Source organism: Aspergillus pseudotamarii, assembly GCF_009193445.1.
Source record: "Aspergillus pseudotamarii strain CBS 117625 unplaced genomic scaffold BDV38scaffold_7, whole genome shotgun sequence".
Classification (NCBI taxonomy): Eukaryota; Fungi; Ascomycota; class Eurotiomycetes; order Eurotiales; family Aspergillaceae; genus Aspergillus; species Aspergillus pseudotamarii.
Window position 1 is genome coordinate 582417 of NW_022475021.1, and position 13938 is coordinate 596354.

Here is a 13938-nt window from a genome sequence, read left to right on the forward strand (position 1 = left end):
CCACACCGCACTGCTGCCTTTATCTGTGCGATTGTTCATTCTTTAGGTTTGATTCAGTCGGATCGGAATAGGTATATCTACGAGTGAGGGCCAAAGGTGAAGCTCAAATATGCTTGAGCAGTTGAAGTATGCCTTATAGCAATACTCATTGTTAAGCTTTGAGGGTCACTCGCATGAAAAATCAGTTATTGTCTGTCATATGATCGCTGGAAAGCCCGTGTTCATCGCGTGAATCTAGGGGTTGCAGGCTAATTAAGACTAGCCTTATGGGGCGACCTGTTCACGATGGCCCTGCACTCGAATTTTATCATGGACCGGAGCTCAGTTGGGTACTATGAGAATATGGATAGAAGTCAATTAGCATTTAAATTGCTTATTGAGTTGCTCGCGTGAGTTCCTCTGGTGATCTAGTTTGCTGATTATACTAAGTGGGTAGATATCAACTAGCCTCTCCTGTACGGTGGTGAGTCTAGCCAGCCTCTATGTGTCATCGCCAGCTAAATTTCCTAGGATCGAAACACAGCATAAACTGATTACTGGTTGCCCTCCTATACGCCGTTTTGTTGAAGTTGGTCCGCGTACTACGCTTGCCACTATGGCTAAAAGATCCGCTGCTAGACACTATAAGTCTTACGCAATTTCACAATGGTCGCACCTACAGTTTCTCTCGTATCAAGTCAACAATGATGAAATTTTCTACAATTACCCAGACGCTAAGGCACAGATGGACCAGAAAGACAAAGCGATATCATTGACTTCACACGATATATCTTTGTTGCCTCCTGGCTCTCTGCGAGACACACAACAATGCGTTCCACCTAAAGCGCCTACCTCGAGGGCTTCGCCCAGCCATGACGTATCCCTATCAAGTAGCCATATTGCTCTTGCCATGACAGCTCAAAAGCTACGACGACCGTTCGATAAAGTTACCATGGGAAAGACTATCCGCGAATTATCCGGCGGTATGGATGTGTCCGTTTAATTCATGAACTGGAGCTAATTATTTAGGAAAATCCACATTACAAAATGAGCTGGTAGGAGACCTGGTAGCTGAATTCGGCAGGGTGCCGGAGGGTGTTGAAGATATGACCTTGATTGCACTGGGACAAGCGTTGCAAGGCACTTTTGTTGGAAAGCCAGCCAAACACATGGCGACTCTAATCGCCATGTTAATATCAAGGAAAATGCCCGCTGGATTTAACCAAATCTCCATGCAGGATTACATATGCTCTCGCTGGGGCTTCTCCAAGGCTCACTCCCTCGTCCCCATCTGTCTTGCGATTACTATCGAGCCAATCGCGCGTTTGGCAAATGCAGATGCTGCACAAGCGTATCTTGATGAGTTAATCTGCCGGTACGCGCTGTTTCAAGGGATTTCTCTGGCTCCTGCCGATGGTCAATATGTTGACCAGAGCGAAGTAATGCCATCATCAGCTGTAGGCTCCTCCGGTCGTCCGATCGTTCATGAGCAGCAGCGAACCTACTACCGTAAGCATTTTGATATACTTGCGAAGTATCTGGAGATAGACCTCAGCGCTTCAGGACAACCGCCGCTAGATACGACATATCAAGAAACGTTAGAGAGATGGAATGCTGAATTCGATAGCCATTTTTCTGAAGGTATAAAGTCGATTTTTGATATCAGCCAGGCTCGGAACTACGACTCTTGGTGGAACTGGGCCAGAGAAGAGCTTATCCAATGGTTACACAAGGCTGCTTCAGACCCGGTAGATGTAGCTCTTCTAAGGCAAGGCAGCCACCTGCGCAGGATGCTGAACCGCTGGGATCCAAGCTGTAACGATATTATCGAGGCTATTATCAAGTCGCCTTATCCTGTCAAATATCAAAAGCAGTTGATATCCTCATGTTCTGATATTCGACTTGTGTTAAAGGAGGTTCTCCGTCTAGGAAACCTGGCTTTAGCGAGTGAACCCGTCTACATTTATTCTTTTCCGGCCTTGGGCCCGAAAACCACCATTAGCAGCTCAGGTCAACTGGGGTATATGGAGATGGCCCGGGAAGTTTCTTCCTATCCGGACGTTGTATACCAAGGACGTTTATGCGCCGATGACCTCAGAACAAAGATACCTTTTGTGCATATTAAATCTAGAAGGAGCGAGGGTGGCTGGAAATACGACGCGGATGCAACCAGGATCCTGCATGGAGTTCTCGGCGCCGGAACTACCACTGGCTTAAGCTATGCCGGTAAGACTGTTTTAGTAACAGGTGCTGGCCCTGACTCGATTGGGGCACAGGTAGTCCAGGGCCTTTTGTGCGGTGGCGCTCGTGTAGTTGTCACCACAAGTCGAGCAATCTCTGAGAGTGCAAGCTTTTATCAAAAGATGTACCGTCACTATGGCGCCAGAGGAGCGTCCTTGATGGTCGTTCCAATGAACCAGGCGAGCAAACGGGACTGTGAATACTTGATTGAGTACATATATAGTGCTGATTCCCCTATAGGCGGCGACCTGGACTATGTTATACCTTTTGCTGCTGTTCCCCAAGCGGGTGAGTTGGATAAACTGGGAAGTCATCAGGAGCTAGCACTTAGGGCTATGCTGGTCAATATCCTACGGATCGTCGGACTTATTCGGAAACAGAAGGAGAAACGACGTATTATCTGCCGGCCAACGACTATTGTCCTGCCTATGTCATGTAACGAGGGCTCCTTTGGCGGCGACGGCCTATATGCAGAGTCAAAGGCTGGTCTAAAGACGCTCATGAGCCGATTCCATTCTGAAAGCTGGTCAAGTTATGTCACAATCTGTGGAGCAGTCATAGGTTGGACAAGAGGAACTGGCCTTATGCACTCATCCAATCTTATAGCAGAAGAAGTGGAAAAGCTGGGTGTCATTACGTTCAGCCAAGCTGAAATGGCATTCAACATCCTAGCTTTGATGGCACCTCATATTACTACACTTGCTGAACAAGCTCCAGTCTATGCGGATCTTACTGGAGGTTTGGGCTTAATGCGGGATATCAAAGATCATATATCAGCAAGCCGTAAGCGGCTTGACGAAGAATCACAGATACGAAAGGCCCTGCAAGAGGAAGACGCCCGTCACCTTTCGGTGCTCTTCGGACCACAACAGCAACAGTCAAGAGATTCTGGGGTGAGCATCAGCAAACCCCGTGCCCGTATCAAACTTTCATTCCCTTTCCTGCAACCCTATGAGGACTTGACTGTGAGATTGCCCAATCTTAAAGGGATGATAGATCTCTCGCGTACGGTCGTCGTGGTAGGCTTTTCTGAGTTAGGGCCCTGGGGAAATTCGCGCACTCGCTGGGAGATGGAGCACAAAGGCCGGTTTAGTTTGGAAGGCTATGTAGAGATAGCGTGGATAATGGGGTTAATAAAACACGTTGATGGAGATTGGAAAGGGCGGCCCTACGTTGGCTGGGTCGATGCAGGGACACAGGAGCCAATACATGATCACGACATTCCCCAGAGATACCATAAACACATATTGTCAAACACCGGCCTACGTCTTATTGAGCCGCATGGCGTTGACACTTATATCCCTTCTCAGAAGGAGTTCCTGCAGGAAGTGGCTGTTGAAGAGGACCTTCCGCCATTTGAGTGCTCGAAATCATCCGCAGAAGCCTTCAAACTACGGCATGGCAACAATATCATGTTGCAACCAATTCCAGGTTCTGACAACTATCATGTGTTTCTCAAGAAGGGCGCAGTTCTAATGATTGCTAAAACTATTCCTTTCCATCAATCCGTGGCCGGGGTAGTCCCTACTGGCTGGGACGCTTTACGTTATGGCATTCCTGAAGAGATCATACAACAGGTCGATAAAACGACACTATATGCGCTTTGTTGTGTCTCAGAAGCCTTTCTATCTGCTGGTATTAATGATCCTTACGATATATACCAACACATTCATGTTTCCGAGTTAGCGAACTGTTTGGGTACCGGAGGCGGGCCCATGAAAGTCATTCAGGATATGTATCGTGATCGGTTTCTTGATCGTCAAGTACGGGGCGATATCATACTGGAACACTTTCTTAATACAATGGGTGCATGGGTGAACATGTTGCTATTGTCTGCTTCGGGCCCCCTTAAAACTCCGGTCGGCGCATGTGCTACCGCCCTCGAATCTCTTGATATTGGCTGCGATGCTATTTCATCGGGCAAGTGCAAGGTAGCCATAGTCGGTGGCTGTGATGACTATCGTGAGGAACTGTCCTTTGAGTTTGATAATATCAAAGCTACAGCCAACTGTGCAGAGGAGCTGGCTAGAGGAAGGCTTCCCAGCGAGATATCTCGTCCAACAGCCAGCTCACGCAGTGGTTTCGCTGAATCCGCCGGTTGCGGTGTGCAGCTCTTAATGAATGCGGAACTGGCCCTCAAGCTGGGCTCACCGATCCACGGGATTGTCGCCTATAGCCAGATGGCTAGTGACCAGGTCGGCCGCTCCATCCCCGCTCCTGGAAAGGGCATTCTAACTGTCGCACGCGAGAATAATGAGGCGAAAGTCTCCCCACTCTTAGACTTTGATTTTCGCCGCGCAAGCTTCGATGAGGAGGTGGCGGATGTTGAGCAAAAGTCCATCGGTGGACGGCTGGGTAGAATGCAGAGTTCAGGCGCCATCTGGCGAGTAGCAGAACAATCCAGGAGACTGAAGGTCGGAGACGCCCAATGGCGCTGGGCTCACAACATTCGCCTACAGGACCCATCAATATCTCCACTTAGGGCAGCCTTAGCTACTTGGGGCCTAGGAGTTGACGATATTGGTGTCGTCTCGATGCATGGAACATCAACCAAGGCAAACGATGTCAACGAAGGAGAAGTTATTAACACCCAAATGGAGCATCTGGGTCGTCACAAAGGCAATCCACTCCTCTGTGTATGTCAAAAGTCACTAACCGGGCATCCGAAGGCAGCGGCAGGTGCGTGGCAGCTGAATGGCTGCATGCAGATCTTACAAGAGGGAATCGTCCCAGGAAATCGAAACGCAGACAACATCGATGACCAATTGCGACAATTTGAGCATTTGGTATACCCCATGGAGTCAATCAAAACAACAGGAATTAAAGCGACCATGGTAACCTCCTTTGGCTTCGGGCAGAAAGGTGCCATCGCCATTATGGTAGCACCTAGCTACCTCTTTGCATCCATTTCTGCGCCAATGTATGAAGAATATAGCATGCTAGCGACACAGCGACAGCGAGCTGCTAGTCCAAATTTTGTCTCCCGGATACTGAACAACTGCATCGTACAAATAAAGAACCTTCCGCCATGGGGGAACGAAGATGGGACGGAAAAGGTCTTCCTGGACCCAAGCAGTTGTCGGCAAGACGACCAGTTGCGGCCTAATAATGGCGCACTTGCAGACCCGTCTGATCCGATCAATGCTACCACTGATTGCAATTCACAGACAGTCGAGAATGAGGATGAAGGAAAAACTCTATCTTGCCTTGTTGAGAAAATGCTCGTAGAAGCAGTCGCCAGATCGAAAGGAACATCACCCCCAAGTGTGGGAGTCGATGTGGAAGAAATTACCAGCATTAATATGGAGAATGAGACATTCCTACAGCGTAACTTCACTCTGGCTGAACGTGAGTTCTGTTTGAAGTCGCCCAATCCTCAAGCCTCTTTTGCAGGACAGTGGAGTGCCAAGGAGGCCGTATTCAAAAGCCTTCATGCTTCGTCCTCGGGACCCGGGACTGCGATGCACGAGATTGAGGTACTCAACCACTGTGGCATCCCTAAAGTCACCGTATGTCTTTTGATCTCCTCCTCGATGCGAACGTACTGACAGTTTTCAGCTTTATGGGCAGGTCAAAGACATCGCTCGGGACAAAGGTATACAGAATATTGAAGTAAGTATCAGCCATTCAAGCAAGGCAGCTGTTGCAATTGCGGTGGCTGTGAAAGGTTGAGATAGAAGGCATTCGATACGTTCTGGTGGATCATGCGAGGGCCAGCTTTGCCTTTTTTTCGTAGTAACAATCACAATTTTATATCAAGCCTCGATACTATAATGACATATGGGTTAATTGTGGTAGTTTATTTGATTAACAGATACAGTTTAATATTAAGAGTATTATCTTCTTAAAAATCTATATATGTACCTCTAAACACAGCATCAAAAATATACATAAACCCATTAAGATGTCAAGTATTCGCTCCCGAACGAACACCTGCAATGCTGATAACAACAGGAGGGAAGTGAGATCCCGCCCATAAAGAGATGGTAGATTCGTATCTAGCCGGAGATCATGGATAAAGTACTCGAAGATTGATCTCTAATTCGAACCACAAGCAAGCCTTAAGGGCGATTAAGTTGTTCGCGACGATAGAACAGAAGGAAGCCCCAACTATATATCGCATTAGCATTAATACCAATAAGAGCGAGGGCAATTTCAGAAGCCTTACCTAGCCAAAAGCTGGAAGAACAGCGCGATCCAAAACCACGCATTTCCAACTGTATCTAGAGACGTTCCCACGTTCGGAGAGATACTCGCGGGACCGAGCTTATTCGGCGCGAATCCACGGGCGCAGATTGTAGCGATCGATCCGAGAGCCTGTGCGGCCAAAAGGACGAAGCAAACGTGGACTCTTGTCAGGGTCTGCAGGAGGATCATACCAAGACCGACTTGCTGGATTTCGTCGAGGACACCGAGCCAGAGCCAGACACATCTCGACACCAGAGCACCGGATGTCAGACTTCCTGCCCATGGCAGGTAGTAGCCTATATTGGACGTTCCCCACCACGTCTGGGCCCAGCGCGGTGCGCCGAGACTCAGGCCGAAGACAGGTAGAATCCAGCTGTGTTCCTTAGACAGGGCGCGGAAGATGATAAGGATTATGACCCAGAGGACGACAAAGAAGAAGAGGACCAGTATGAGGACCTCCCATGCCTTGGCGTGTTGGGAGGACCAGAGGAACGACCAGTTGCGACCGAATTCTGCGGAGAGGAACCAGTTCTGGACGATTACCATGAAGAAGAACCAGAGCACGATACGGCGGCGGAATAGGGATGTATAGAAGAAGAGAATCCTACCGGGGGATTGACGGTAGTATTTTGGTAGGCCGAGCGCGAGGAGCACGCCGACTATGAAACATACGGCGGCAATGGGCATCACCACAGCTGTGAGTTTCCATGAGTTCAGGGCAGCTGTAGACACGCCTCCCACTTCTGCCTCGCTCACCTTCGAACTCCAATACCATAGGGCGACAGTGTAGAGCTGTTGAATTCCTTGGATGAGACTTGCGCGGAACATCCAGTCCTTTATAGGGACGGCACCCTGGTCACCGAAGTTAAGGGCGAAGAAGAGCGAGCCACTAGACGACGCGGCAGAATAGACACCTGCAGCGACGTTCTGGGCCCAAGCTCGACCGAGAGATGTAAGAGCGAATGGAGAGACTCCAATGATGATGAATGCCATACAGTATATGAACCAGGGGAGAGTGAGGACGATTACTGACGGGAACCGGTAAAAGAGGAGCCACCAACAGACAGAGGAGATACAGTAGACCGTTGCAATAATATACAACTTAGTTGCTGTTTCTCCTACTTGGCCGACTAATAGGGTCATTTGAGCAGAGTTGGTCGCGATGATTTGTCCAAGACCCAAGAATAGAGCATAGACAGGCCATTTGCCAAGACGCCGTCTCATGAATCTCTGGATAGCCATCGGTCGCTTGTACCCCAAACGAGAGAGCCATTGATCGATCTCATCTGGATCATTCGAGTCCGAACCTCCAGTAACAGTAGCGTACGAGGCACGGTTATATTGAGTGTCCGAATTCGTCTCAGACACTGCACGATCATCCGGCTGTTTCTTCAGCTGTGCATCATTGTACATGTCATAGAATTTACGCTCGCTCTTCATCAGGTACGTCTCAATACAGCAGTCTGTCATTGAGTTCTTCTTGTTCAGGTTGTTCAGGATCTCTTCGAAGCGTCTCGTGAAGTGGCGTGTGCTGTCTGTAAAGGTAGGATCAACCTTTTGCAGCTCGAAAACGGGCTGGTTGTGGTCCGCCACGACTGAAGGCAAGGAAAGCATAGAGACATTGCGGGAGTGAGCGAAAGGGGTATTTCCGCCAGACCCCAATGCAAACTGGAATGGGTATTGAGGCAGTCCCGGGGTTCCTGGCATGGGAGAGGAAGCCCGCGACATGTTCGGTGAGCCTGGTACTGACATGTAAGAAGACCCTTGAGGACCAGCGAGTGAGTGAGTACTGTTGTTCGTGTGGGCTGTTCCGATATCTTGGGTTCCCAGCGTGTTGTTAACCGCAGCCATAGCCTCTTCAGGCGAAATATAGTTCACCTGCGGCGTAGCGGTGCCTTCTTCATCGGCATCCGTGTTCTCACCTTCCAACTCCTCGCCGAGTATCTGGCTCTCGCGCGGTGGGCTCTTGCCGAGGCGTTTTCTGCCCTGACCAGGTCCAGATCGCCGACCAAGCGAGAGTTTGCGACCCAGGCTACTGTTTCTGTTGCCATCAGCTCCCTCCAATTGCAGTTCTGTAAATCGAGACTGGCCGGGGGACAAAAGCCTTCCTGGTGGTGTATCCAACCCCTCTGTCATCGACTGGGTAGGTCCTGGAAGGCCCAGCGTAGACATCCGCATACTTTGAGTCTCCCAGTAGTTCTGTGACTCTGGCACCGGGCCTGTCACGGTGTTCTTGTTCTTCGTATGATGGATTTGGATTGCTGTTCGCTGTAAAGCCTCGAGTTTCTGGATCCATTCAAGAACAGGGAAATGTTGCCTGACGGAATTGGCGCGCATCTCCTCTCGAGCCTGTTGTGACGAGTCCAAAGCTTGTTTGATAGCAGTCTTCAGCTGATGCAGAAGATGGCGGGTTGCGTCGGACTCCACAGTGTACCACCAACCTGGCATCTGGCCTAAACCTCCGATGCGAGACCCAATTCCCAGTGCACCCTTACGACCAAATTCCACAGCAACCAACCCAAAAGGCTCGTCTCTGGAGGGAATCAGGGCAAAGTCGGCACCAGAAAATACGTATGGGGGCAGAACGGTGAACTCTGGCTTTGAGAATACGCGGCCAGGGAACATTTCCATGATGCGCTCCAGCTTTGTAGCAGCCAACCTACCATAAAGATCGACGATAGGTCCAACGCAGATCAGTTGTACGTGGGGTCTCGCAGATAATACGGCTGGCATGACATCTGCAATCAAATCCACTCCCTTCTGCTTCGACCATCGTCCAACAAACACTAGTAGGTCAGCGTTGCGATCTTCATTCAGACCAGCCCACTTCTGTGCCTGTAGCTTGTCATTGATTCGTTCTTCGTAGGACTGGGTAGGGACTTCGGCGTCTGGGTTATTTGCTATATCCCCTGTGTCGGACGGATCTGGGTTTGGAAGACTGCCAATCTTTTCAAGACTCCAAAAAATTGGGTATCTAGCCCATGAGCGCTTTCCATACTTCTTGGACACACCTACTGCGCCAAAGCCGCGTTGGTAGAATCGCACATAGCTAGCACCGGTGTGAAGCAGGTTGAACACGTTTCCAAATTGACTATACTTGGTCGCAGTTTCGACGGGGAGGTTGAAGACCGAACAAACTTCCTTCTTCTCCTGGGGGTTTCTCAGGGGCCAGAGGCCCTGGAATTCGGCATTATGCAAAGAAAGGCACACTGGGATGGTACGCGTGGGCAGCAAATACAGCGGTGCTAAACAACCATGGAAATCGTTGATATGATAGAGATCGATCGAAGGGAATCGCTTGATCGTCTCCGCGATACATTGATTCCATGCCGAATAGTAGATTGCACTGTCAAGATCATCCATGCGCGGAGGATATGGCTCTGCTTTGGTCTGTTGTCGGAAAACTGGAGCATCGAGCAGAACATAGGTGATGTTATCAACCATGTGATATTGCACATTGATAAAATAGGGCTTGTCTAGGATCGTGACCACGAAAGGCTCGGATGGTGTATCCTGGGGATATTCAATGTCACCAACACAAGGAACAACCCAGATAAGGTTTTGATGCTTCAGATGCTGAGACATGAGCTGTGCCATGACACCTAGACCGCCGATCTTCACCTTGACCTTCCAGTCTTCGATGTTGTATTCCATGGTGGCGATCAACACCGTACGTCGTTGCTCAGGGGCTCCTGCGATAGCAATGTCTGTCGGTATGCCCTTATCCGATATCGACTTATCCGACTCGTCATCGCCGGAGAACTTTTCTCTGACCCTCCGCCAAAACAGAAGCGGCAGCTTATCTTCTTTGGCCACGTCGCCATCGGTATTGAGTTTAACGCGGTAAAATGTCCTTATGAAGATAAAGATACCAGCAAATCCCATGAGAATTGGGAGGACCCAGAGAAGAATGTATAGCACGAGCTGAGCCCATCCCGATCCAACCGGAAGCATCTCATATCTCAAGTTGGCGTCATTGAGCGTGATGGTCCAGCCGAGGTGCGGGAATGGGGGTAACTTCGTGATATTGATCACGTTAGACGAAAGGTAAGACGGAGGAAGTTTCTGTACTACAGATGAGTTATCGACATCACCATAGACCTCTGTAACGTCGGGCCGCCCATCCTTTAACATTCCCCAGACGCTCATCTGTCCTATGGCCGGCCACTCGTAGACGAAATCGTACTTCCAACGGTGTTCCTTTGCATCGTATCTCATCTTGTTATCCAATCCCGCATCGTAACCGTATTGATTGAACGGACCGTTCCAAAAGAGATTGGGGAATCTACGAGCAGCACCTTTCTCCCAGCCGTGATCACCTTCCTGGATGTAATCACTACTACCAGTGAGCCTTGAAAAGTACTGTACGCGGATATGAGTTCCTTTCCACTTCTGAGCGTCTGTCCCGGTCCACTCTGGGAAGTCGACTAGAGTGTTGTCGCCAGTATACGTTGTCCAGTTGGACCAGTTAAGGCCAAAATCAGTCGAGTAGCGGTATTTGTCAGCTCCAGCGGCATCATGCTGGATATAGAAGCTGCCGTTGTCAGATTTCTGCACAAGGCTGGTGGAATAATTGGCCAGTGGGGATAAAAGGGGATTATTTTGACTTCCGACACGGAACAAAAACTGGTCAACCGCATCGGTGTGAACTCCAGACGTTGTAGAAACGTTCTTAACCGTCAGCTGATGGATTCCATGGTGGATATTTTTCAGCTTGGCGGACCACGTCCATACGGTTGGGACCTCCCCGACAAAATTATCATTGCTTGTCCTTGCGGAGATTTTGTTGCAAGAAACGCTAGATTTGTCAAGGGACGCTGTGACTCCCTTCACTGTCGTTGAGTTCAGAGAGATCGCATCGGCGATCTTGTCACAGTCCATCTCTTTTGAATATCCGAGCTGGATGTCAACTGTTTGGCCACTGTCGTCCGTGGACAACAATCGGGCGTCGTGGCCTGGAACGAATTCAGTGACAGTCGGGCCGGGCTCCACGAAGTTTTCAGCCTCCACATAAGCCCGGTATTCCCATGGAAGTAATTTCATACTGCGAATACATCCATAGGTCTCGGTGCTGTTGTGTACTGCGACTTCGCCCGGACCATCTTCTAAAGTGAGCTCATCGTAAGGGTAGAAGAGATTCTTCAGCTTCGTTCCCGACTTGAAGGGCGACAGCAAGGCAGTATCTTTCTTTTTGCAGTCACCACCGTAGGTTTCGGTTTTGTTAGCATTATGATACACAAGCCAAAGGTTCTGACTGTTCTTGCTTGCCTCCTTCTGGACGCCTGGGATGTAGCTCCGCAGAACCGACCAGAGACCAGTTACAGTCGGAGTGTCCGTTGAACCAGGAAGGTACAGATCCTTAGTCAGCTGGGAAAGAGTCTGAAGATAAAACCCATCATTTGCTACCGGGTACTGCTCCCGAATCTCGAACATGCGCTTCATGATATTGCGCAGCGGGTGTGCTGGGTTCCGCTGATCATACGTAACGGTGATATCCTCGCAGCCGTGTAGTCCCTTCTCATTAGGGAAATCGTAGAATTTGGATGTGTTCAGAGTCATGCAGCCATGCGTCCACCATGCAGTCTGATACGTCATTGGCTGCCGGCCGAACAGGTAATTAGAGGCAGTGGATTCGAAAACATACATCGCCTGCTCTTCACCCCACAAGATCAGAGGAATTCCAGGGAGCTCGAGGGTGACGATGTAAAGACCCAGAAGGTATTTCTCGGTACCATTCTTGATTGCTGGCCAGCGAAAGTTGTCCTGGTTAGAGACACCAAACATGTGCCTCGGGTCTACTTCGCCCGTGTATGCATTCAGGAAGTCGTTGCTCACAAGCATCCCATTCCAGGCCTCGATAAAATCAGTGGGCAAGTCAAAGCCAGCCACTAGATTACCATCCATTCCCAAGAAACGGGTCATCGAACGGTAGATCGTGTAGTGAAACGCGGCTGAGTCCAACGCCTGGTATCCATCGTCTCTCAGAAAATATCCATCCGAACTATTTTTCAGCTTAGCACCAGCATCTGCCGACTCGGGTTGCTGATCGGGTTGACGACCACGTCCAAGGTAAAGACTGCCAAAGGTATTTCCTGATGTGATCTCGCCGGGAAGGAAGAAATTATGCTTGCCATATTTCTTTGCACATTCACGGTAGACGGCAGTTATTTCACTTAGCGGCTCGAGGGTTGTCTGGACGGCCTTATCGAAACGAAAACCATCAATATCTAGACTAGCAATCTGAATACAAGAATGCCTGGTGATGACATCACGGATAGGCTTGTGCCATTCACGCAGACGATCTTGCACCGAGGCGAACTTGGTAAGCTGGCGCTTCCAGTCGGGAAAGTTACCGAACGCCTCCAGTTCACCAAATTGATCGAAATCGCTATTATAGCACCCTTTCAGCTCCTCAACACCACCTGATGTCAATGGATAACCAGTCTCATTCCAGAACTTCGGGAACTGGCAAGTTTCATTGTACTCATTTCCGAATTTGAAGTCGGCGTACTGTCTATCTGAGATCCACTGGACTTCATATTCATCTGCTCGAAAATCGGCTGAATCGTTGAGATGTCCTTTGAAGCCAATCAGGTTGCTCATCCTGCATAGACCTGTCAACCTGTCCTGATCCGAGACATCTGGGATTATACTTACGTTGCCAGTGTATTATCCATGATCACATACATATCTCGTTTGTGGATCTCGGTGATGGTCCGTCTCCAATCGTCGAGTGTGCCATGGTGCATGTCGAGCAAAGTGGTATCAACCGGGGAGTAGCCATCATAGGCCCAGGGAAGGTTCATCAGGTACGTTCCAGCGAAGTAAATGGCCTACCATGGTAAGCACCAAAATCGGATCACAATAGGTTGATTGAACACACCTTGAAACCCATGCCCCTAATATAATCCAGCGTATCAATTAAACCAACCAGATCGCCCCCGTGGCGCATTTGATTCGAGCCCACCACATGTTCAAAGGCGGTACCGTTAATATCATCATTCTTCGGATCACCGTTAGCGATGCGGTCTAAAAAGATTGTATAGATCGGGAAGCGCCAGTTATCGGGAGACGGATGATATTCATGATCCGGCCACTCTCCCCAATAATCAATCGGCGATTCCGCGGTTTTATTTTCGTTCAAGTTATAGTCAACGAGTGACTCGGTGTAGGGCCAGCTAAAGGCGGTAGCGCTCAGTAACGACAGGATAAGAATCGCTGAGCGCTGCATCGCCGTGAGGAACATCCCGGCAGTGGCCTGCTACCGACAACTGCGCGCGACTCAAGCTCTCGATAATCGCAGACAGAATAAATCCTACATGCCCTGGGCGTGGTTCAAAGCGAGGGAAAGCAAACGAGGGAACGAGCGACCTGTCGACTCGAAAAAAACAGTTGCAGAACTTTTCGTAAAAAAGACTTGGAACTATCAGGCCGGGAAGGCTGGGGATAAAAATGGGCCAGGGACTTCGCCCACGACCATTACAACTTCTACTATAGACCCACTCCTCGCCTGCTGATAGATGACATGGA

The 13938-nt window shown here is 49.5% G+C and overlaps 2 protein-coding genes across 2 annotated transcripts; one reads left to right on the forward strand and one right to left on the reverse strand.

Moving 5' to 3' along the window:
- Positions 1-595: 595 nt before the first annotated feature.
- On the forward strand, positions 596-5892 carry BDV38DRAFT_279031 (uncharacterized protein; the record flags this gene model as incomplete). The annotated part of the gene is made up of 3 exons (XM_032058889.1): positions 596-962; positions 1009-5729; positions 5779-5892. The coding sequence occupies 3 exons, from the start codon at positions 596-598 to the stop codon at positions 5890-5892; spliced, it is 5202 nt and encodes a 1733-aa protein (XP_031917744.1).
- A 132-nt stretch (positions 5893-6024) lies between these two features.
- Positions 6025-13853, reverse strand: ags3 (alpha-1,3-glucan synthase Ags3). The gene is made up of 4 exons (XM_032052262.1): positions 13292-13853; positions 13066-13241; positions 6389-13012; positions 6025-6330 (listed from the first exon to the last, which is right to left on the reverse strand). Exons 1-4 carry the CDS (start codon positions 13652-13654, stop codon positions 6282-6284), a joined length of 7212 nt encoding a protein of 2403 aa, XP_031917745.1. The 5' UTR covers positions 13655-13853; the 3' UTR covers positions 6025-6281.
- Positions 13854-13938: the final 85 nt, after the last annotated feature.